Source organism: Lithobates pipiens, unplaced genomic scaffold, assembly GCF_037356315.1.
Source record: "Lithobates pipiens isolate NorthernLeopardFrog02 unplaced genomic scaffold, aLitPip1_a1.2 Scaffold_24, whole genome shotgun sequence".
NCBI classification, from domain to species: domain Eukaryota; kingdom Metazoa; phylum Chordata; class Amphibia; order Anura; family Ranidae; genus Lithobates; species Lithobates pipiens.
The window spans coordinates 12718413-12743437 of NW_027507786.1; the positions used below are offsets into that span (position 1 = coordinate 12718413).

General features: G+C 47.5%; 1 protein-coding gene across 1 annotated transcript in view; it reads left to right on the forward strand.

The window, feature by feature from the left end:
• Nucleotides 1–25025, forward strand: part of NELL1 (neural EGFL like 1) — a 1213537-nt gene that overhangs the window by 359349 nt on the left and 829163 nt on the right. The window contains exon 5 of the mRNA XM_077453437.1: nucleotides 22770–22866. Within this exon, the coding sequence (XP_077309563.1) occupies nucleotides 22770–22866 (97 nt within the window). The remainder of the gene's footprint in view (nucleotides 1–22769; nucleotides 22867–25025) is intronic.

Here is a 25025-nt window from a genome sequence, read left to right on the forward strand (position 1 = left end):
TACAAAGCGTGGCTGACTAGGGATCCAGGAAACAACCCCTCCCCCCTCCACAAATATCACAGCCCCTGGGTTGATTTTTTTCATCAAACATTTCTTTGTTTTTGGTGGTTGTAATGTTGAATGCTCCAGCATTCACTTGGACCACAAACCGGTGCCATGTGAAATTGCCTGACACATGATCGAAACCCACCCTTGAGCCCAAAGTGCTAGAGCAACCCTAGATCGTTATATACTCCCTCCACCATAGTGCACAGTTGGGATGGCGTTTTGGTGTTACCTTACTTTATCCCCCATCCGCTAAAACTCTGCATTGTTCCATTTGTTTTAGTGATGCTGTACAACAGTAAGCAGGGCTGGACTGGGACAGAATTGTGGCCCTGGACTTCATCCAGACCGGCCCACATACATCAGAGTGTCCCATTACCAGCCCCCTTACAACAGAGTGTCCCATTACCAGCCCCCTTACAACAGAGTGTCCCATTACCAGCCCCCTTACATCAGAGTGTCCCATTACCAGCCCCCTTACATCAGAGTGTCCCATCAGCAGCCCCCTTACATCAGAGTGTCCCATCAGCAGCCCCCTTACATCAGAGTGTCCCATTACCAGCCCCCTTACATCAGAGTGTCCCATCAGCAGCCCCCTTACATCAGAGTGTCCCATCAGCAGCCCCCTTACATCAGAGTGTCCCATTACCAGCCCCCTTACATCAGAGTGTCCCATCACCAGCCCCCTTACATCAGAGTGTCCCATCAGCAGCCCCCTTACATCAGAGTGTCCCATCAGCAGCCCCCTTACATCAGAGTGTCCCATGACCAGCCCCCTTACATCAGAGTGTCTCATCAGCAGCCCCCTTACATCAGAGTGTCCCATTACCAGCCCCCTTACATCAGAGTGTCCCATTACCAGCCCCCTTACGTCAGAGTGTCCCATCACCAGCCCCCTTACATCAGAGTGTCCCATCAGCAGCCCCCTTACATCAGAGTGTCCCATCAGCAGCCCCCTTACATCAGAGTGTCCCATCAGCAGCCCCCGTACATCAGAGTGTCCCATCACCAGCCCCCTTACATCAGAGTGGCCCACTGAGCCATCAGCCCACCGGGAAACTCCCGGTAGTCCCAATGGCCAGTGCATGCCTGACAGTAAGATATTAATAAGAATAGTAATGCGCAAACCAAATGTGTATGAGTCAGTGACTGGCTGCTGATATGAACTGGTGTTTCCACAGTTCCCACACAGTGACAAATATAAAAGTAAATAATGTGGCGCTTACTCAATGTATAAAGTGCAAAAGCTTCCAAAGTGACAAAGCAATAATAAAGTGACAATGCAATAATCAATAATAATATCGCGAGGTCCTGGGTCCCCAGAGACCTATTGGTGACCTCCAGAGTTAGGAACAGCTGACATCCTTCTGTGTAGAGTGGGTTACAAGGCATGGTGGGTGTAATGCAAGGTAGATTAATGGGCGCCAGACACTTCTTGAATGCAAAGAGATTTATTGTCTTTTGAACGGAGAGAGGGTTAGGGCCAGGACCAGGGCAGGACTTAGGGTGGTGGGGGCCTCTGGGCTTGAGTCACATTCGGGCCCTACCTTCTATACATTACCGTATTTATCAGCGTATAACACGCACCCCAAGTTTAGAAGGAAATTTTAAGGAAAAAACGTAAAATTTAAATGCCCATTAATGCAGCCTTATCAGTACCCATCTGCAGGCTTGCCCATTCCATCTGCAGCCTTGTCCAGTGTCATTCCAGCCTTGTCAGTGTAGCCTTGTCATTTTCAGCCTTGTCATTGCAGTCTTGAAGTTTAAAAATGGCGCCGCCGAGATACAGAGTCCTGTGTATCTTGGCGGCTCTCGGGTCCTCGCGGTGGCTCTCTGGTCCTCTCGCAGTCCCGAGTGGAGCCGAGAGTATCCGAGTGTACTTGGCTCTGCTCACAGTCACGCCCAGTCCCTGTGTTATGTCCATCATAGGGCGGGACTGGGCGTGACTGTGAGCGGAGCCGAGCCGAGTACACTCGGCTATGTATCTTGGCAGGACCCCCTATTGGGCGGGGCCCATGGGCTTGAGCCCAGTCAAGCCCAATGGTGAGTCCGGCCCTGGCCAGGACACCCTTAAGTAGTTGCAATGTTAATTGGCAAGACTTTTATAGGTAGACAGCCATACAGGGAAAGGCATCCAGCAAGACACCACATCTGCATGAGTAGGATCATTGTCTCCTTCGCCGCGATCTGCGGCCTGCCCAGTGCACCTGCACGCATGCGCCGAAGACAGCGGTGGCTGCCTTCCAGTAAATATCTCCTAAACCGTATAAGGTTTAGGAGATATTTCTTGGACCTACAGGTAAGCCTTAGCCCTTGTACACACGGTCGGAGAATCCATCGGAATGTGTCCTATCGGACCGTGTCGTCGGATAATCCGACTGTGTGTGGTCTGCATCGGACTGATTCTGTCGGAATATCCATCAGACCCAATTTTCCAACATGTTGGAAATATTTCCCGACCAACTGGACCGGTCGGACATACTCCGATCATGTGTAGAGAATTTTGATCGGACCAAGTGCCACGCATGCTCAGATCAAATTCCTACATCAAAGCTATTGGCTACTAGCCTGAATGTAGTCCCGTCGTAAAGAAATTACGTCATCACGTTCTGAAAGATCGGATTTTTCGACAACTTAGTCCGACCGTGTGTATGCAAAAGTTTCGGACAAGATCCGACGGACAAAATCCGACGGGCAAAATCCAACGGATTTGGTTGTGGAAATCTCCGACCGTGTGTACAGGGGCTTAATCTAGCCTGATACCGTCCACCTTCTCCCTGTCCTGTTTGCTCCCATCTGCTGATCTCCCGTTGATGACCCTGGCCTGGCCACATTTACGATTCTGGTATTCCCCATCTATTGTATATACCTGTTTAAGCCCTTGTACACACGGTCGGACATTCCGACAACAAAATCCGTCGGATTTTGTCCGATGGATTTTGTCCGAGACTGGTGTTGCATACACACGGTCAGACAAAGTTGTCGGAAAATCCGATCGTTCAGAACGTGAGGACGTTATTTCCTTACGATGGGACTACGTTCAGACTAGTAGCCAATAGCTTTGGTCTTGTAATTTGATCTGAGCATGCGTGACACTTTGTCCGATCAGAATTCTCTACTAACGATCGGACAAAGTGCGATCGGATCATGTTGTCGGAAAGTTTTATAGCCCAGTTCTAAAACTTTGTCGGTCGGATATTCAGACGGAAACAGTCCGATGGAGCCCACACACTGTCAGATTATCCAACAACACGGTCCGATCGGACATTTTCCGTCGGAATGTCCGACCGTGTGTACAAGGGCTTACTGTTGTTATTTGTGGGTCTCTGTCTGGTAGTTGGTTTGTTGTGCACTGTGTTGGATTGGAGGTGTTTGTATCTATATTCACTTACATGAATAAATTACATTTTCTCACTTTACATGCATTTGGTTCCCTCTGTTGTTGTCCACGCAGTTCTGGTCACACCTGCTCATGACGGCATCACTAAGTCAGGGTCAATACGGAAGCAAATAAGCAGACTTGGAGGGACCAGATATGAGTTGGGAACAAGACAGGTCAGCAACTGGAATTGGGACCAGATTCTGAATTACTGGTCACAGAAGTACAGCTGAGGATCTCTCAGCACTGGAGTCTTGTTGGCCTCATCATTAAATAGCCAGCTTGGTGCCAGAATAAGAAAAGCGTGTTCACGCTGCAAGACACATTTAATGGCATAGAGCAGGGATATGCAATTAGCGGACCTCCAGCTGTTGCAAAACTACAAGTCCCATCATGCCTCTGGGTGTCATGCTTGTGGGCTGGCAGAGTCCTGCTATGCCTCATGGGACTTGTAGTTCTGCAACAGCTGGAGGTCCGCTAATTGCTTATCCCTGGTATAGAGTATGTGTGCACAATTCTATGAGCAGATCTTTTCACATGCACACACGTGCATGCGCTGGAATTGGCTGCCTTGATCTTTCTGAAACATGTACTCTACCAATCAGTGCCGGGACAAGGTCATCCAGCGCCCAGGGCAAAGATGCCAAACTGAGCCCTCCTTTCCCTTAGGGTTAGGGTCAGGGTGCCCCCTACCCCTGCAATAAACCATTGCGCCAGGGGCAGCCGTCCCTCCTGCCCACCCCTTGTCCCGGCCCTGCTACCAATCTAGGAACGAGACCTTCGTATTTGGTTTGGTGATGTGTGCCCGACTGGGACAGATCTGTGACTCTGCAGGGCTTTTCTTTGCCGGAGTGCTGGATTGTTGAGGATATTTTAGACCAGCTTGTTTGTTTTTTCAGGAGAAGCAATAAATTTATATTACTGCCAGAGACAAAACAACTTAAAATAGTTGTAAATGAAGCACAGGTGTTAGCGGTTATTGAGAGATAACCGGGGAGGTGAAAAAGCGGCACTGTTCTGCCGAGGTTCACACAAGTGCAATGCCGAGAGGAGTCTTAGTCTGGTGGTGCTTATCAGTCAATGAGGCTATCCGTTTGCTACTGAACTAATTGGTCTGTCAAATAATTGATTTGTGTTTAAGATGGACTCTAGCTTGTTGAATAGGATGCACACAAATTAATTCTAGTTGGGGAAATAAATTGTCGTTCAGATTTGTCCTTTTAACCGCTCAACGGGGAAGTTTAAACAGAGCGAATGCATACCATAGACAATATACTGATCACACGGCAGCTCGGTTTTGTAGGAGCAAGTGAATAATAAAAAGTTCAAAGTCGCTCAAAACTTTTTTAGTTTTAGGTACAGTGGGGGAAGGCTTAAAATGCATGGCGGGACTTGCTGCCTGTGATATTTTTGTCAGGATCCAGATCTGAACCCAGGACCTCTGTTACATTTGGTAGAAGCTGAATGAATGAATTTAATCACTTGCAGGGGCGTAACTATAGGGGGTGCAGCAGTCGCGACCGCAACTGGGCCCTGTACAGCAGCATAGGCAGCTAGGGGTACCAGTGCACCATGCACACGGGTGGCTGGAGGTGGAGGGTGACTAGCAGAGCTCCATGCTCGACTATCGCACTGGCTGCTCTTTAGTTGTGCATTCCCCGCATGACCCGTGTCCTCGGCCGGCTCCTCAGAGTACCCCTCTCCTTCTCCATGCATTGCCGCTCTGTCCGATGTCTGTTCTCCCCAACCAGAGTCCGAACCCCCCCCCCCCCCCCCCCCCCCCCCCGAGTCCGGCCCACACTGCACTGCATACTTCTTCAAACTTTAAGCACACAGATGCACTGCAGCCCTATGAGAGCCCCCCGGAGGACACTGCAGGCTCGTCTGCCAGGACCCCTCCTCCCCCGTCATACACAGATGATGAAAGGTCTTTCTGGGAGATATGCTGATCACCCGTCCAGCACACTGGATGGAACCCAGGCCAACATGGATGAGTGCGCAGCCTGCAGCTTGGTCATGGGGAGTGAGAGGACCCCATCCCCCACACACCATTACTTACCCCCTCCATCCCCCCGGGGACAGGGGCCCCTTCTCACGTTGGGACAGGGACCCCCATCTCCCCTGGGGACAGGGACCCCTTCTCACCTGGGGGTAGTAACTTCATCTGCACTGGAGAAAAGGACCTCATCTCTTCTGGAGACGGGGGCCCCATCCTGCCTAGGGACAGTCCCCCAATGGGGCACCTAAAAATAAAAATAATTAAAGTGGTTGTAAACCCTTACAAACCACTTTGACCTACAGGTAAGCCTAGATTAAGGCTTACCTGTAGGTCCAAGAAATATCTCCTAAACCTATATGAGCGCGGCATTCTCAACGACGGAGCTGCCGCGCGTGTCGGCTCCCGTGCACATGCGCGGGAGTGACGTCATCGCGGCTTCGCCGAATGACAGCGGCGGAGCTGCGAGACCCCACCAAGAAGATGGATGCGGCGGACTACAGGGGACAGCGGTGACTTCGCTGGCTCCTGTGTCAGGTAAGTGACACATAATGGACTACTATGCGATGCATAGTAGTCCATTATGCTTTGCCTTTGCAGGGAATGAAAGAGGAAGTAAACTCATCAGGGTTTACTTCCTCTTTAAAAAAACTACTGATGCCAGTGGTGGATCTACAGGGCTCACAAAGGTCATACCTGTGACCATGCCCTGGAGTTCCACCGCTGGACTTGGAGGGAAGGGCCCTGGCTGGGGTTCAGGGCGGCGCTTCATGGTTTCTTGCATCTGGACCCTGAAGGTTCTAGTTACGCCACTGATAACTTGTATAGCGCTACATCTGCAAACTAAATCTCCTCATTGTCCATCTGGGTCTTCAGAAGAGAAGGGTCTTGAGCTTCTTCCTGAAGGCCAGATGGTTTTCTTCTGAGCGGATGTCCGCGGGTAGAGCGTTCCATAGCCGTGGTCCTTGGACTGCGAACCTTCATTCGCCTTTTAATTTATAACGGGTCTTGGGGATGTGGAGGAGGTTCTGGTTAGTTGACCGGAGAGGTTGACCTGGGGGTGTAGTGCTTTATTTTGTCGCAGAGGTATTGCGGGGCTTTTCACTGTGTACATTTGTGAATGAGACAGAGGGTCTTAAATGTAACCCAGTCCTTCACGGCTAGCCAATGGAGGGTCCTCAGGGACGGGGTGATTGATTCCCAGGGTTTTTTTCCAGTTACCAGTCTCTTTGCTGTGTTCTGGACTGTTCTGAGCTCTTCTCGCTGTGCCACCTGACATGCTGGAGAGCTCTCTGCCTGATCCCTGGGACAATATTACACTCCGCCTTTTTTTCTGGTGACCCTTGAAATCTGTACTTCTCCCATGATGTTCATATTTAGGTCATGTCTTTGCACTTCCCATGTGCCAGTGTATTGTGCTCCTCTCCAGCCAATATCTTGTGCCTAAAGCTCCTGCTACCATCCGTATCTTCACTATCACTCGCTACCAACCTTTGGCTTGTTCCTCAACTAAGCTTCTCCTTGATCCAAACCTGCAAACTACTTGTTACCGACCTTTGGCTTGTTTTCTGACTACACTTCTGCTTGATCCCCTACCTGCTATATCTGATACTAGACCCCAGCTTACTCACCTCCTGGTGGGATGATCCTGAGGGCCAGAACCTGAAAAAACATTCAACGAAAACCCATCTTCACCATCAGGAGCTTTTTTAAGGACCTTTTAGTGCTCACCTTTACCTCCTATAACGTCAAGGGCTTTAATAGCCCGTATAAGCCCGTATAAATTCACTAGACTCCTAGGCAGGCTCTGGAGACTGGTTTTCCTTCAGGACAGGGGCGGTGTCAGGGCTGGGCTCAGCCCTTCCTTCTCTGAGCTCAACTGTTGGCTAATTGCCAGCTCCTATCTCTCCATGGTGACTCATCTGTTGATGATCCTGCTCGTCAGTACTGCCTACTTAAGCCGTCGAGTCCAGATGATCTCCACCTTCTCCCTGGTCACATCTCTAGAGACGCTCTCCTGTGTTCCTGTCAAAGACTTGCTTGGCTGACGTTCCTTCTGGCTCCAGATCCTGCTTGCTGTTCAACTACGCTCATCTCTGGCTCCCTGACTTTTTGGCTTGTCTGACTATCCGCTCCGGTTCCTGAACGCTGGCTATGTTTTGACTATGCTTACTGCTTTTTTATTATTATAATTATTATTATTATTAAACAAGTGTTATTTAACTGTACTTCTGTCTCGGTTTGATTCATGGTTTCTGACAATCGGCCCTTCCATTAAGGGCCCCCTCCACCCTGACCATCACCGCCTCCCCTATCCATGTGTCCAGCCTCTTTCAGGACACCGGCGCATGGATTCCAATGCGGGAGGGGGGGCTGTTTTTTTAAAGCACAGATTAGAGCCAGAGGTTCCAATAGACTTCAATATTGAGTGGGCTCTGGTCACAGAGAGTGCTCTCTGATCCCACCCAGGTGTGTTGCAACAACTAATCAATATTCGCTGTTGTAACACTGATCTTCCTCCCGGCCAATCAGGAAGCGGGTTTTGACACCGGTCACCCGATTGGCTCAAAGGACAAACGATCCTATTAGATGCCTAGGAGGAGGAGGGGAGGAGCTGGAAGCCTCCATGGAGGAGAGGACACAGAGCCGGGTGGCAAACAGTGGTGGGGGGGGGGGGGTGAGTGTTGCTCAGGGAAGATGGGTGGTTGTTTGCCCCCCCCAAAAAAAACATCAGCCACCACTGCTTCAGATGTCACATTTTAGAAATCTGGGTATTTGAAATCCTCACTCTTCTCCCTCTCCACATACAGTGCTTCAGGGATAAAGCAGAAGAATGACCCTGAAGGTAAGTATGGTACAACTCGGGGGAGGGGGGATGTACGGTAATAGTTCATCTTTTTGTTTTTTTTCTGTGAAGGTGAACTAACACTGTAACCATTCTGACGAGTGCTAAAGCCCTGATGAAGGGGGGATTGTTTGTTCCCTGAAACTCGTTGGCTGCCTTTTGTTGAATAATAAAATGATCAATGACGGTCAAAACCTTTTTGGTTTTGAGGGAAGGGTTAGACCATCTGGTGGGGCTTATTGCTGCCTGTATTTTGTCAAGATCCAGATCTGAACCTAGGACTTCTGTAGCTCTTCTTACTGTGCCACCTGATCCCTTGGACAACCTTGCTTTCCTGTCATTTGCAGATTTAATGCATCTTAATGTACAGTACATTTATTCTGTGTGAATGGGAGAAAAATCCAGAGGTAGGCTATTTTCTCTCCAGGGCAAATGCAAGTCATCCAAACAAAATAGAATGGATCAGGAAAATACCGCTTTATGGCCACTAGATGGAGGTGGGGTGATCATGGTAAATAAGTATTTGCAATGATCATCGGCTCCACCTAGTGGCCATAATGCAGTATTTTCCTTATCCCTTCTATTTAGTTTCAATGAAAAATATTTGACCTGCACTGACATGCCCCCCTGCCCAGCTAATCGTGGGGAAGGTCAGTGTCCTGCTGTTTCTCTGCCTCCTGCTGACATGCCCCCCCCCCCCCCTCCGCACTCTCCACCCCCAGCTACCTAAGGCAGCCCACACATTAGTTGTTTTTTGTGCAACCAAAAAAAAACTGACTTGATTCCCCCCATCCACATATTTGAGATTGATAAGGGAATCCTCCCTCTGAGCTATTGCATTCATCCCCACCATCAGAATACTCTGATCAGTGCTAGACGTGTGCAGTTCCTTTTGTTCCAAATTTAAATTCAGAGAAATTTTTCGTTATTCGGAAATTCGGATACATTCGATACATAGAAAATAATATAATAGAAAATAAAAGAATATAATAAAGTAAAACGGAACAGAATAGAAGATAAAAGAATGGAAACAAATAGAATAGAAAATAAAGAGATAGAATAGAAAAAATAGAATAGAAAATAAAAGAACAGAATAAAATAGAAAATAAAAGAACAGAATAAAATAGAATATAAAATAAAGGAATAGTATAGAATAACAAATAGAAAAGAATAAAATAGAAAAAATAAAACCATCTCCTGAAATTTGAATTTCAAATAGAATAAATTAGAATTTGAATACAATGGAAAAGAACAGAAAATATTGGAATAGAAAAAAAAGAGAGAATATAATAGAATAAAATAGAAAGAATATAACCTTCTTCTGAAACTTGAATTTTGAATAGAATAAATTTGATTTTTAATAGAATTTTATTGCCTACTGCGCATGCGCGAAGCTCGGCTGCTCTCTCCTACTGGTCCCGACAGTAGGGGAAGGAGGAAGAGGGGGCCGGACTTCTGACGTACCTCGCCGCGGGGAGGTCCAACGGAAGTGGGGACAGGGTACCTTTCAAAAACAGGTACCCGCTCCCCCGGAAAGTTGCCAAATGTGGCAACGGAAGGGGGACGGGGAGACATACAAGCGGAAGTTCCACTTTTGGGTGGAACTCCGCTTTGAGGGTCCCTAAGGACTTCTAAGGATTTCTCCTTTGGAGCTCTCTTTGACCCATTACACTTGGATTTCTCAACTCGGTAGAATGTCCTCTCCTGTCCCCATCTTTGTGATGAGCTGCTGAATACAGGCCAGTTGGGCTCAGGAAATGACTTTGTCCACATTTTAATAACCTGTGAAAATCCATGTACAGCGCCCCTCTACCATTACCTCCAGCACCCCTCTACCATTACCTCCAGCGCCCCTCTACCATTACCTCCAGCACCCCTCTACCATTACCTTCAGTGGTGTACTGTGGGTCACCAGTGCCTGGGGCAAGGCAAGTATTGTGCCCCCTAAACCCATAGACTAGAGGTCTCAAACTGGCGGTCCTGCAGCTGTTGCGAAACTACAAGTCCCATCATGCCTCTGCCTGTGGGTGTCATTCTTGTGACTGTCAGCCTTGCAATGCCTCATGGGACTTGTAGTTTTGCAACAACTGGGGGGGGGGTCACCAGTTTGACACCTCTGCCATAGACCATGGGCCTTACCTGTGTGCCTGGGTTTCTTATCCACTCCATGCCCCCCCTGACTTTGTACCTCCACCCCCTCGATATGCACCCCCCCTAATTTTTCTCCTGAAATCCATACCCCCCCCATTGTGCACCTTCAGTCCCTCAACCCCCTTATTGTACATCCCAACTTCATATAACCCCCCTTCCATCCCAGGTTTACTGGTAATGGAAGTTCCACTGCACAGCATGCTGGTTGGCGAGGAAGGAGAAGAGTCATTGTCACCTGCACTGAGCAGCACACTGTCACACATTCATCCCACTCGCTCTCCTCAACTCCGAGCACTCCGACCTAGAACTGCCTAGCCAGACCCAACCACATAGCCTAGGAGGAAGAGAGAGAAGAGGGTGCATGCTGCTGATAGGACCAGAACAGGAGCATACACAGACTGATCTCCCACCTCTTCTCACCCCGAATCGTTACTAATTTAGTGCCCCTCAGACAGGGGCATTGCTAGGTGGCAAAAAAAACAGGGGTTTCAGCCCAAAGTCTGAGTCTGGCACCGGGGGGTGTTACCTACCTGACGTGCACTGACCTACCTCCAGGCAGCCGCAGCCAGAGCCATGACAGGACACAGGACAGGAGGGCACGAGAGGAGGATAGGACAGGAGAACCGTGTCCGTGACAGGACAGGGCAGGAGAGGAGGACAGGAGAGGAGAGCCACCCGCCCGAGCGGGATCTTCTCACAGTGACGTGGTGTGGCGGGCGCATTGTAATTCCCACCTTCTGGAGCCTGCAGTGGCTATGATGGACGTCACATGTCACATGTCCCATGGTCCTGGCATTCACTGGACCTGTGTGATGTCCATCATAGGCGCTGCCTCCTGGACCCGGCAGCGTCTATTATGGACATCACACAGGTCCAGGAGGCAGCGCCTATGATGGGCAGTGGCATCGGGTGGGGGGGGGGCTGGGGGGAGCTGGAGCCCTGAATGGGTCCCGAAATGCCCCGAGTCTCAGTCATTTATAAAACAATTATTAGCTCCGAGTCACCTGAGAGAGTGCGGCGCTGCACTGTGCATGAGCGGGAATCGATCTGAGCAGCGAGCACAAAGTCCGGTCATGTGGGCAGTGGTGATATTTGGCAAGTCTATTGGACGTCACATGGTCCCGCCCGTGATCCCGGCATTGGACCAGTGAGACGTCCATCATAGGTCCGGCCCGCGATCCTGGCATTGGACCAGTGAGACGTCCATCATAGGTCCCGCCCGCGATCCCGCCAATGGACCAGTGAGACGTCCATCATACGCAGTGCCATCATAGGCGCTGTCATGTCAAGAAGGCAGCGCCTCCTGGACATGGCAGCGCCTATGATAGACGTCTCATTGGTCCAATGCCAGGATCGCGGGCGGGACAGTGTGACGTCCAATAGACTTGCCAAATGTCTCCACCACCCACGTGACCGGACTTTGTGATCGCTGCTCAGATCGATCCCCGCTCATGCGCAGTGCGGCACCGCACTCTCTCAGGTGTCTCGGAGCTAAAAATTGTTTTATAAATGGCTGAGGCTCGGGGCTTTTCGGAGACCCATTCGGGGGTCCAGCTCCCCCCAGCCCCCCCCCCCCCCCCCCCCACCCGACGCCACTACCCTCGGAATTTTGCGCTCATGTGGCCCCGCCCATGCTACATTCCTGACTACCTCTTGTCCTTTGAAGTCTTAGCAGGGCAGGTGAATTGCATTGATTTTTCTTCTTCTCTTTTACAACTGTTGGGAAGTATTTGGTATGTTTTCACTGCTCCAATGCCTCCTCACTCCCTTCTCAGAAATAACTCTACATTGTTATTCCTTGTTATTTGATTTTCAATTTGGCAAACCAGAGATTGACATTGTCTGTAATAAAAGTTTAATATAGGTAGATAAATAAATAAAGCCGCGAGGAAAAGACCTGCCTGGAAGCCTTTGCCGGAGTCAGGCTGACGCGGATCGCGCCCGTGGCAGATGGCATGTTGGTTGGGTTTGAGGCGAGCGGGAGAGATCTGACTCTGTTTTCCCATCCCGGGTGGCACAGAAGACTCTTTGGGCGTCATCTGTGTGCTTTGTCTGGCCGAATTAAAATTCTGTAAACAGAGCTGAGGAATCGCTAATTTCCTGCCAGCCATGTGCTCAGGTAAAGAGCCGCTATCCCCATAGATTCGGCAGATAGAAAATGCCTTGCACCGTGCTTCGTATTAAAGACCAAAATTAGATGAAGACTCAAACTACAGAAGAATATCTCCGGGAGGACATTAATGAACACCTCCCCTGACCGGTATCCTATGAAAGATGGTATACCCTCCTGCAAATGCGCAGGCACCGGTTTCAGACAAAACAAGCCGAGCGCCGATCCGAGACAGCTTCAAATAAATAACCCCTTACAGGACGTAGCGGGCCCAGAGGATGGAGCGGGAGGGGATACCAATCTGCATGCTACAGTCACTTTAGCGGCAAGCGAGAGCTGTGACCGGGCTGAGAGGGAGGTGGATTGTCTTTGAAGAGATAGAATAATAAGAATGTACAAAGGCATGAGTTAGAACTGAAGGGTAGATAGGAGCACAGATCGGTATCCCCTCCTGCTCCATCCTGTGGACCCGCTCCGTCTTGTAAGGTGTTATTTCTATGAAGCTGTCTCGGCTCAGCGCTCAGCTTGTTTTGTCTGAAACCGGCGCATGCCCATTTGCAGGAGGGGATACCATCTTTCATAGGATACCGATCTGCATGCTACAACAGCCCGTCCTTTACAGGGAACAACGACACACAGCTTGGCAGAAAAGCTGTAGATGTCAGCTGACCAATTATATCTCCCAGGCCACCCAATTTTTCCTGGGGCAGATGAATAAAGGACAAATATATATATATATATATATATATATATATATATATATATATATATATAGTAGCTCACAAAAGTGACTACACCCCTCACATTTTTGTAAATATTTTCTTCTGTCTTTTCATGTGACAACACTGAAGAAATGACACTTGTCTACAATGTAAAGTAGTGAGTGTACAGCTTGTATAACAGTGTAAATTTGCTGTCCCCTCAAAATAACTCAACACACAGCCATTCATGTCTAAACCGCTGGCAACAAAAGTGAGTACACCCCTAAGTGAAAATGTCCAAATTGGGCCCAATTAACCATTTTCCCGGTGTCATGTGACTCGTTAGTGTTACAAGGTCTCAGGTGTGAATGGGGAGCAGGTGTGTTAAATTTGGTGTTATCGCTCTCACTCTCTCATACTGGTCACTGGAAGTTCAACATGGCACCTCATGGCAAAGAACTCTCTGATGATCTGAAAAAAAGATTTGTTGTTCTACATAAAGATGGCCTAGGCCAGTGATGGCAAACCTTGGCATCCCAGATGTTTTGGAACTACATTTCCCATGACGCTCCACTACACTGCAGAGTGCATGAGCATCATGGGAAATGTAGTTCCAAAACATCTGGGGTGCTAAGGTTCGCCATCAATTGCCTAGGCTATAAGAAGATTGCCAAGACCCTGAAACTGAACTGCAGGGTGGTGGCCAAGACCATATAGCGATTTAACAGGACAAGTTTCACTCAGAACAGGCCTCGCCATGGCCAACCAAAGTTGAGGTCACGTGCTCAGCGTCATATCTGGAGGTTGCCTTTGGGAAATAGACGTATGAGTGCTGCCAGCATTGCAGAGGTTGAAAGGGTGGGAGGTCAGCCTGTCAGTGCTCAGACCATAAAACTAAACCCTATTGAGCATCTGTGGGACATCCTCAAACGAAAGGTGGAGGAACACAAGGTCTCTAACATCCACCAGCTCCGTGATGTCATCATGGAGGAGGGGAAGAGTACTCCAGTGCCAACCTGTGAAGCTCTGGTGAACTCCATGCCCAAGAGAGTTAAGGCAGTGCTGGCAAATAATGGTGGCCACACAAAATATTGACTCTTTGGGCCCAATTTGGACATTTTCACTTAGGGGTGTACTCACTTTTGTTGCCAGTGGTTTAGACATTATTAGCTGTGCGTTGAGTCATTTTGAGGGGACAGCAAATTTACACTGTTATACAAGCTGTACACTCACTACTTTACATTGTAGACAAGTGTCGTTTCTTCAGTGTTGTCACATGAGAAGATGGAATAAAATATTTACAAAAATGTGAGGGGTGTACTCACTTTTGTAAGATAATATATATATATATATATATATATATATATATATATATATTACAAGATAAAATATATACACTATGTCTTATTTCTTAGTTTGGGCCCATATGCTGGGTAACACTACTCGTTTCAAAATCTTTGTTTCTTCTTCAGGGGTATGCCACCCTGAAACAAGAAATGAGACAGAGTGTATACAGTATGTCTAGAGTTGTTTGTAATCGGGGATTGCTACATTGTTACAATGTTCAAACAGTTTCATCCATTAGTAGCATGTATTATTGATTTTAACTTCTTATATATATTTTATTTTGCATATAATAACAATAATTGTAATAATAAAGGACGTGGTTTTATTTGAAATATTGATTATGTTACCCTTAAAGTCCCCTTGGAGGCAAATTGAAAGTAGAATTTTTTTTTTGTTTTTTATTTTTTTATTTTTACTGTTGAAAGTTTGACTCATTTTATTTTTTAAATTAAAATAATTTAATTTGATGTTTTCATTTACTTGATTAAATATTTACATTTAAATACATTAAATTCATTTAATTAATTGAATTAGTTAAATAAGTTAATTTGTGGAATGTCAATGATTTCTTTTTAAAACCAGAGTTGCTTGTTTGGAGGGTGGGTTTGTTTTCCCAATAGGGGAATGCCCTTGCTGCATTAGTGAGTCATAAGGGGTGATTTGTATTTTGGGGTATATCTGCCAGCCAAGTTGTGCTGTTTCTTTACATGTACTGCAAGGATCCTCAAACTACGGCCCTCCAGCTGTTGCGGAACTACATATCCCACAAGGCATTGTAAAACTCTGAAATTCACAGACATGACTAGGCATGATGGGAATTGCAGTTCCTGAACAACTGGAGGGCCATAGTTTGAAGACCCCTGAATTCTATGGTATGGCAAAATTGGCAAAGCATAGCAATATACAAATCTATAGCCGAGCCTGTTACTAGACAATCAGGGGTAACGAGTCCATTAATCTTCACGCCCCGGGCATTGTCCTCTAGGTACGTCTCTCCCAGCCCCATCCTCCATCCAGTCAATGTAACTAAGTGAAGTAAATCCAGATCCGATATGTCAGGGTTTCATTAATCCTTGATGTTTGTACCTATAGATTGGGAAGGTTGCGTTTCTCAGAAACGTATTGACTGTTACGGGTGAAAATGATAACTTTGCACTTTTCTCAGCTTCTCCGGGGTGGCATTATGAATTATGGTGATGTTGTTGAGGAAGGTGATTAAATTTGAAGAGTTTGAGTTTGGCGGAGCAGAGACGGGATCCATCTTCTAGGCAACAAGTCTTATTTCCTTTTAAACATAAGCTAATGATATATATTTGATACACTGCCGCCAACTTTGCAGATTTTCCTACTTACAAAGCATGTGTAGAGGTCTGTAATTTTTTTAATCATAGGTACTCTTCAACTGTTATGCCGGCCCTACACGGTTTGAATTTTCGAAAGAATTTTCTTTTGAAAATCGTAGCTAAGAATTTTCGTAACAATTTCGCACCATTAGTGGGGCTGTAGCAACAGCCGATTTTCGTGCGGAAATCAAATTTGAGGAATGGGACATGTTGGAAATTTTTTGAAAAACAAACGATTTTCTAATCAATGATGGGAGAATCGTGTGAGGAAATGTAATAAGAAAAGAAAATTTACAGAGAGAAAAGAAGATTCCCGGCCACGAAAATTATTTTCTGTAGCAACATGAGGTGAAATTGAAGGCTTTGGTCGGCCGAATTTCGAAAATCAATGGTGGCGCCATCTGATCACAAAAAAAAAAGAATTTTCTGTTTTTGAAAAGAAAATTTGTTCGAAATTCGACCGATTCGATTAATATTTAGTACAGAAACCTTTGTTTGCAATTACAGAGATCATACGTTTCCTGTAGCTCTTGACCAGGTTTGCACACACCGCAGCAGGGATTTTTGCCCACTTCCCAAAACAGACCTTCTCCAGATCCTTCAGGTTTCGTGGCTGTCACTGGGCAATACGGACTTTCAGCTCCCTCCAGAGATTTTCTATTGGGTTCAGGTCTGGAGACTGGCTAGGCCACTCTAGGATCTTGAGATGCTTCTTACACAGCCACTCCTTTGTTGCCCTGGCTGTGTGTTTCGGGTCGTTGTCATGCTGGAAGACCCAGCCACGACCCATCTTCAATGCTCTTACTGAGGGAAACAGGTTGTTGCCCAAGATCTCCTGATACATGGCCCCATCCATCCTCATACATCTAAAATATGTATACAATAAATGATGTCATATTCTTAATCCATAAAGTGTACCATGAATTATTGTCTTAAAATGAACGTGATGCTAAGCAATACAAAGTGCTAATCTGAACCCTGCTCGGGGTTAAATAATAACTGTGAAAAAAAAATATTTATATATATTCAAAGCAAGTGCAATATAATGTGTAAAGAAATGAGTCCAGCTAAGGATTAGCCACTAAGTCCAAACGGTGCAAGGAAAAAAGGAAAGTTTCCACTTGGAAAAGAGAATATCCACTTCAAAGTAAAAAGATATTCCCCAACATGTGTGTCCAAAAAGAAGTTGTTATTGCTCTCACCAGATCCACTGCCCCCTTGGGGGTAATCTCGCTGCCACAGTGTGAGCCCCTGTGTCGCTGTGTGGTTTTCCTCTGGGGGTTCCTTTAAATGGTCCGTTGGGGATGCCTCAGGCAGTATATTAATAAAAGAGAAGGGCATCCATAGTGTAAAACCATCATAAGACTCGCTTTATTATATAAAAAGTTCTACTCACATTCATACAATGTATCTTTCGTATATATTCAAAACAAAGCCGCCGTCCGTCGTGGCGTTCTAAGCCAGAGAGAATGCGTCTATTGGCCATTCCCTACGCGCTTCGTCACTCTGACGTCCTCTGGAGCGAACCCTCCCCTCCCCTTTTCTTTGGGGTGGAGATATTTTGTAGAGGCTGCTCATACCCATTTATACCAGTTCTTTAACAGTCCATAGCGCAATCTCACCCCCCTTTCTTTGTCCCATCCATCCTGCCCTCAATACGGTGCAGTCGTCCTGTCCCCTTTGCAGAAAAGCAGCCCCAAAAGAATGAGGTTTCCACCTCCATGCTTGGCGGTTCGGATAGTGTTCATGGGGTTCTACTCATCCTTCTTCTTCCTCCAAACAAGGCGAGTGGAGTTTAGACCAAAAAGCTCTATTTTTGTCTAATCACCACATGACCTTCTCCCATTGCTCCTCTGGATCATCCAGATGGTCAATGGCAAAGTTCAGAAGGGCCTGGACATGTGCTGGCTTGAGCAGGGGGACTTTGCGTGCGCTGCAGGATTTTACTCCATGACGATGTAGTGTGTTACTAATGGTTTTCTTTGTGACTGTGGTCCCAGCTCTCTTCAGGTCATTGACCAGGTCAATGTTGTGTAGTTCTGGGCTGATCCCACACCTTCTTCATGATCATTGATGCCCCACGAGGTGAGATCTCGCATAGAGCCCCAGACTGAGGGAGATTGACAGTCATCTTGAACTTCTTCCATTTTCTAATAATTGCACCAACAGTTGTTGCCTTCTCACCAAGCTGCTTGCCTATTGTCCTGTAGCCCATCCCTGCCCTGTGCAGGTCTACAATTTTATCCCTGATGTCCTTACACAGCTCTCTGGTCTTGGCCATTGTGGTGAGGTTGGCGTCTGTTTGATTGAGTGTGTGGACAGGTGTCTTTTATACAGGTAACGAGTTCAAACAGGCGCAATTAATACAGGTAATGAGTGGAGAACAGGAGGGCTTCCTAAAGAAAAAAAATAACAGGTCTGTGAGAGCCGGAATTTTCACTGGTTGGTAGGTGATCAAATGCTTATGTCATGCAATAAAATGAAAATTAATTATTTAACCACTTCAATGCCTTGCACTTTCGCCCCTTCCTGCCCAGGGAAATTTTGAGCTTTCAGCACTGTTGCACTTTGAATGAAAATTGCGCAGTCATACAACACTGTACCCAAACTCAATTTTTATCATTTTCTTCTGCGGTTTTTATTTTTTGCTAAACAAACTAAAAAAGACCGACATTTAAAAAAAAAAAAAAGTTTTTCTTTGTTTCTGTTATAAAATGTGTTTTTCTCATTCACTGAAGGGCACTGATGAGTTGGCACTGATAAGGTGGCACTGATGGGCACTGATATGTAGAATTGAGGGGCACTGATAGGCAGCACTGATATGCAGCACTAATGGGTAGGGATGAGCCGAACACCCCCCGGTTCGGTTCGCACCAGAACTTGCGAACGACCCCCGCGTTCGGTACGAACGTTAGAACCCCATTGAAGTCTATGGGACTCGAACGTTCAAATTGGAAAGTGCTAATTTTAACGGCTAATATGCAAGATAGTGTCCTAAAAAGGGTTTGGGGACCTGCCTCCTGCCTCAGGGGACATGGGTCACTGCAAAAAAAAGTTTTAAAAATTGCCGTTTTGGCGGGAGCACTGATTTTAATGACGATTAAAGTGAAAAAAAAAAGTGAAATATTCCTTTAAATATGGTGCCTGGGGGGTGTCTGTAGTATGCCTGTGAAGTGCCACGTGTTTCCCGTGTTTAGAACAGTCCCTGCACAAAATGACATTAAACGGAAATAACACCATTTTAAGGGGAACCCCGTACCCATATTAAAAAAAGGAAATGCGTGTGGCCCCCAGGCCCTATATACTCAGAACAGCAGTATACAGGCGGTGCAAACAAGACAGGGACTGTGTAGGTTTGTTGTGTTAAGTTGAATCTGTTTGTCATTTTCAACCGGTACATTTTTAAAGTGTAGCTCCAGTCAAAAAAACTATCTTTAAGCTTTTTGGAAAACATAGGGAAGGGTTATCACCCCTGTATAATTTGTTTTGTCGTCCATCTTTTTTCATCTCACTTGCTGCTGTCTCCTTGCGTTTGCAAGTAGGAGATGTTTGTAAGTTGGATGTTTGAAAGTAGGGGCCTGCCCTATATTATAGCGGTATGTACTGGGTACAGAGCACGCAGACAGCACGCACTATCTCCTAACACTACTGACTGCAAGCTCTATTATTAACCACTTGTTAGCCCAATGTTTGCATAAAGTGAAAGATGAAGTTATGCTGAGTAAATAAATATCAAACATGTCACTCTTCAAAATTGTACATGCCCGTGGAATGGCGCCAAACGTCGCTACTTAAAAAATCCCCATAGGCGACGCTTTAAATATTTTTTTACTGGTTACATGTTTTGAGTTGCAGAGGAGGTCTAGGACTAGAATTATTGCTCTCGCTCTAACATTCTCGGCGATACCTCACATGTGTGGCACATGCGAGCACATGGGGACATGGGCGCTTTAATTTTTATTTTATTTTTTTATTGTTCATTTTACTTTATTTATGTTAGTTTGACATTTTTTTCCCCAAAAATATATTTTTGATCACTTTTATTCCTATTACAAGAAATGTAAACATCCCTTGTAATAGGAATATGGGGTGACAGGTCCTCTTTACAGTGAAATCTGGGGGGTCAATATGACCCCACATCTCACCTCTAGGCTGGGAAGCCTGAAATAAAAAATAAAAAAAAAGATTCTGGCTTTGATCGTACTGGCGAGTTGGTAGAAGCACCGGAGGGCGGTGAGGGGTGGGGGGCGTCTATGGCTGGGTATTTCAGGGTATCACCGAGTATGGCTGGGTATCTCTGAGTATGGCTGGGTATGGCAATTTATGGCAGGGTATTACAGAGTATTGTCGGGGTATTGGCGGGGTACTACAGAGTAATAGCAGGGTACTGCAGAGTATTGGGGGGTACTACAGAGTAATGGCAGGGTACTGCAGAGTATTGGGGGTACTGCAGAGTAATGGCGGGTACTGCAGAGTAATGGCGGGTACTGCAGAGTATTGGGGGGTACTGCAGAGTAATGGGGGTTACTGCAGAGTAATGGGGGGTACTGCAGAGTAATGGCAGGGTACTGCACTGCAGAGTAATGGCAGGGTACTGCAGAGTAATGGCAGGGTACTGCACTGCAGAGTAATGGCGGGGTACTGCAGAGTAATGGCAGGGTACTGCACTGCAGAGTAATGGCAGGGTACTGCACTGCAGAGTAATGGCAGGGTACTGCAGAGTATGCACTGGTATTGCAGAGTATTGGCAGGGAATTGAGGGGTTAAATTCGGTGAGCAGCGATGTGGGCACTGCAGATGCAGCCCACGTCGCTGCTGACACCGATCTCTTTCCCCTCCGCTGTACCGATCGGTACAGAGAGGGGAGGGAGGAACAGGCGTCATAACATGACGCCGGTTTGTTTCCAAGTGATCACTCCGTCATTTGACGGAGCAATCACGTGGTAAACGGCCGCTATGAGCGGCCGTTTACCGTGATCCGTGATGCGAACCGGCGGTCACGGATGCTCTCGAGTGCGCACACCTCGGGGCACGCGAGAGCAGAATTCTGGGAGGCCGTTAATTAACGGCCTCTCAGAGTTAAACAACCGCCCTGAAGCCGTTAATCGGCAATGGGCAGTTGTTAAGTGGTTAAAGCTAGATCACTAGCTATATAGGTGAGGTGAATATAGTGGTGTATACTGCGGTCAGGGCACAGACAACAACCACTACACAGCAGCAAGATAGGAAATCAGCCAAAAACGATTGGTGTGTACTGTGTTGAAGGTACACAGAACACCCACTGCTTCAGATGCAAAGTAACACACTACACGAAGCCGCCTCAAAGGCGGCCTTATATAGTGTGGGGCGTGCACTACACAGCCTGAGCTATGATTGGCCACAGGCAGGATGCCTGTGGCCAATCATGGCTCTCCTCGCTGCTGGCGCTGCGATTGGCCAAGCATGCGGGGTCACAGTGCATGCTTGGCCAATCATGGGGCAGCAATGCACTGCGCCACCGCAGTGCATTGTGGTCCGCGCGCGCGTCACTCGAATTTTGACGCGAACGGCCCAAACGTTCGGAATTCGCCGAACGGCCGAACAGCCAATGTTCGAGCCGAACGTACGTTCGACTCGAACACGAAGCTCATCCCTACTAATGGGCACTGATAGGTGGTACTGACATGCAGCGCTGATGGACACTGACAAGCGGCACTGATGGGCACTGACAGGTGGCACTGACAGGTGGCATTGATGGGCACTGACAGGCAGCACTGGCACTGATAGGCGCCATGGATTGGCACTAACAGGTGGCATTGATGGACACTAATAGATGGCACTGATGGACAGCACCGATTGGGAAGGTACGGATAGGTGTTAATGCTGGGCACTGATTGGCACTGTGATGGACACTGATTGGCACTATGGTGGGCACTGATTTGCACTGTGATGGGCACTGATTGGCACTTTATTGGGCATTGGCAGGGGGTTATGACGGGGCACTGACTGGGCATCGATTGACAGCTTATGGGTACATTTGATGTTACTGTTGCCTTTCTATTATCTGGAACCAGTCTGCCCATTCTCTACCTTACCAGGCCAGCAGGGCAGGACTTAGGGTGGTGGGGGCCCCTGGGCTTGAGTCACTTTCGGGCCCTATCTTCTATACATTATCGGATTTATCGGCGTATAACACGCACCCGAAGTTTAGGATGGGATTTTAAGGAAAAAAACTTTTAGGAGGGAAGTTTCAAGAAAAAAAACCTTACATTTAAATACCCATCAATGCACCCTTATTAGTGTCTATCTGCAGTCTTGCCCATCCATCTGCAGCCTTGTCCAGTGTCAGTGTAGCCTTGTCATTTGTAGCCTTGTCATTGCAGTCTTGAAGTTTAAAAATGGCGCATCTCGGCAGCTCTCGGGTCCTGTCGCAGTCCCCGAGCAGAGCAGAGAGTATCCGAGTGTACTCGGATTGGCTGACGTTCACACCCAGTCCCTGTGGTATGTCCACCATAGGGCGGGACTGGGCGTAACTGTGAGCGGAGCCGAGCCGCGTACACTCGGCTATGTATCTCGACAGAGCCCCCTATTTGGCGGGGCCCATGGGCTTGAGCCCAGTCAAGCCCAATGGTAAGTCCTGCCCTGCAGGCCAGAACCAACCATGGAAGAACAGATACCACAGGACCTGTCTATACAGAATCATTTATGAAAACCATGGCTTCTATGGAGTAGGGCTTGGGACCCATCTGAGTTATATTTTCTTATGAGCGTGGCATGTTTTATGGGTTTTTATTGGATAATTGGATTACTCTGCAGCTGTTTTGTTGGAAATCCCCATTTGCTGACTCAAAATTTCTGCTTTTACTTTTGTAGGATCTACGAGCGTGTAATAGATCCTCCGGAAACCAACCTTTCGCCAGGAAGTACACTGTGGCTGGGGCAACGCAACAGAAAACATGGCTTCTTTAAGGTAAGAAGAAAGCTGGGATTAGGGCGGGGCTCCGCAGAAATCATATGTGTATGTGTTGCATTCGTCTTATAGCTACCCTAGATGTGTCCACCACCATCACCACCACCACCATCACCACCACCACCATCATCACCATCATCATCACCACCATCATCACCACCACCACCACCACCATCATCTCCACTACCAAACTCTTGGTAATTGTATCTACTGCTGAACTTGAATTTCCTATGTCTCCACCCCCCCCGCCCCCCCCCCCCCCCCCAGCCTGTGATTGGACAGTGCATGAGCAGCAGAACGCTGATGAGGTCATCCTGTGCCTTTCACTCCTCTAAGCATGTTTCCTGTGTTGAACTGACAGGGCTATACATTGTAGTGCAAATATTCTCCCAGGCTTTTTGTGCAAGGGACTGTGGGTAGCTGATATAAAAACAGATGTGGGCACTTATATTGCCTAAAGAAACAATAGCTGGATTAAAGAGTGTGTGGGTTTTTTTTTTTTTTTTTTTGTTTTGTTTTTTATAGTGACTCTGTACCAAAAATAAATCTACATAATCTAATAAATAAAAAAATAAAAAAAATAAATCTAATAAAGCTGTACCTGTAAACAAAGGAGATACGACTTACCTCTCCCATTGATTGTGCCTCCAAATGCGGCTTTGAAGAAGAAAAACAATCTCCTGAATTTCTGTACAAACACAGCACAGGACACGGTACAGGGACGCGGTACAGGGACGCGGTACAGGGACACGGTACAGGGACACGGTACAGGGACACGGTACAGGGTACAGGGACACGGTACAGGGACACGGTACAGGGACACGGTACAGGACACGGTACAGGGACACGGTACAGGACACGGTACAGGGACACGGTACAGGACACGGTACAGGGACACGGTACAGGGTACAGGGACACGGTACAGGGACACGGTACAGGACACGGTACAGGGACACGGTACAGGACACGGTACAGGGACATGGTACAGGACACGGTACAGGACACGGTACAGGGACATGGTACAGGACACGGTACAGGGTACAGGGACACGGTACAGGGACACGGTACAGGGACACGGTACAGGACACGGTACAGGGACACGGTACAGGACACGGTACAGGACACGGTACAGGGACATGGTACAGGACGCGGTACAGGGACACGGTACAGGGACGCGGTACAGGGACACGGTACAGAGACACGGTACAGGGTACAGGGACACGGTACAGGGACACGGTACAGGGACACGGTACAGGACACGGTACAGGGACACGGTACAGGACACGGTACAGGGACATGGTACAGGACACGGTACAGGACACGGTACAGGGACATGGTACAGGACACGGTACAGGACACGGTACAGGGACATGGTACAGGACACGGTACAGGACACGGTACAGGGACGTGGTACAGAGACACGGTACAGGACACAGTACAATCAACATCCGCCTGGAAGAAAATCACCTGGCTTTTAGGAAAAAACTCAAGACCTTTCTCTTTTAGCAGATGATCAAAGCTCGCCACAGCGCCTAGAGGCGATTCAGTTCGCATTGTGCGCTATACAAGTATTTCATTCATTCATTCAGTACAGGACACAGTACAGGAACATGGTACAGGGACACAATACAGGACACGGTACAGGGACACGGTACAGGACATGGTACAGGGACACAATACAGGGACATGGTACAGAGACACGGTACAGGACACAATACAGGGACATGGTACAGGGACACACTACAGGACACGGTACAGGGACACGGTACAGGAACATGGTACAGGAACACGGTACAGGAACAGGGTACAGGAACACAGTAAAGGGACACAGTACAGGACATGGTAAAGGGACACGGTACAGGGACACGGTACAGAGACACGGTACAGGACACAATACAGGGACACGGTACAAGACACAGTATGGGACACGGTACAGGGACACAATACAGAGACACGGTACAGGGACACGTTACAGGATTTGGTACAGGGACACGGTACAGGAACATGGTACAGGACACAGTACAGGGACACAATACAGGGACATGGTACAGGGACATGGTACAGGACACAGTACAGGGACACAATACAGGGACATGGTACAGGAACATGGTACAGGACACATTACAGGGACACGGTACAGGGACGCGGTACAAGGACAT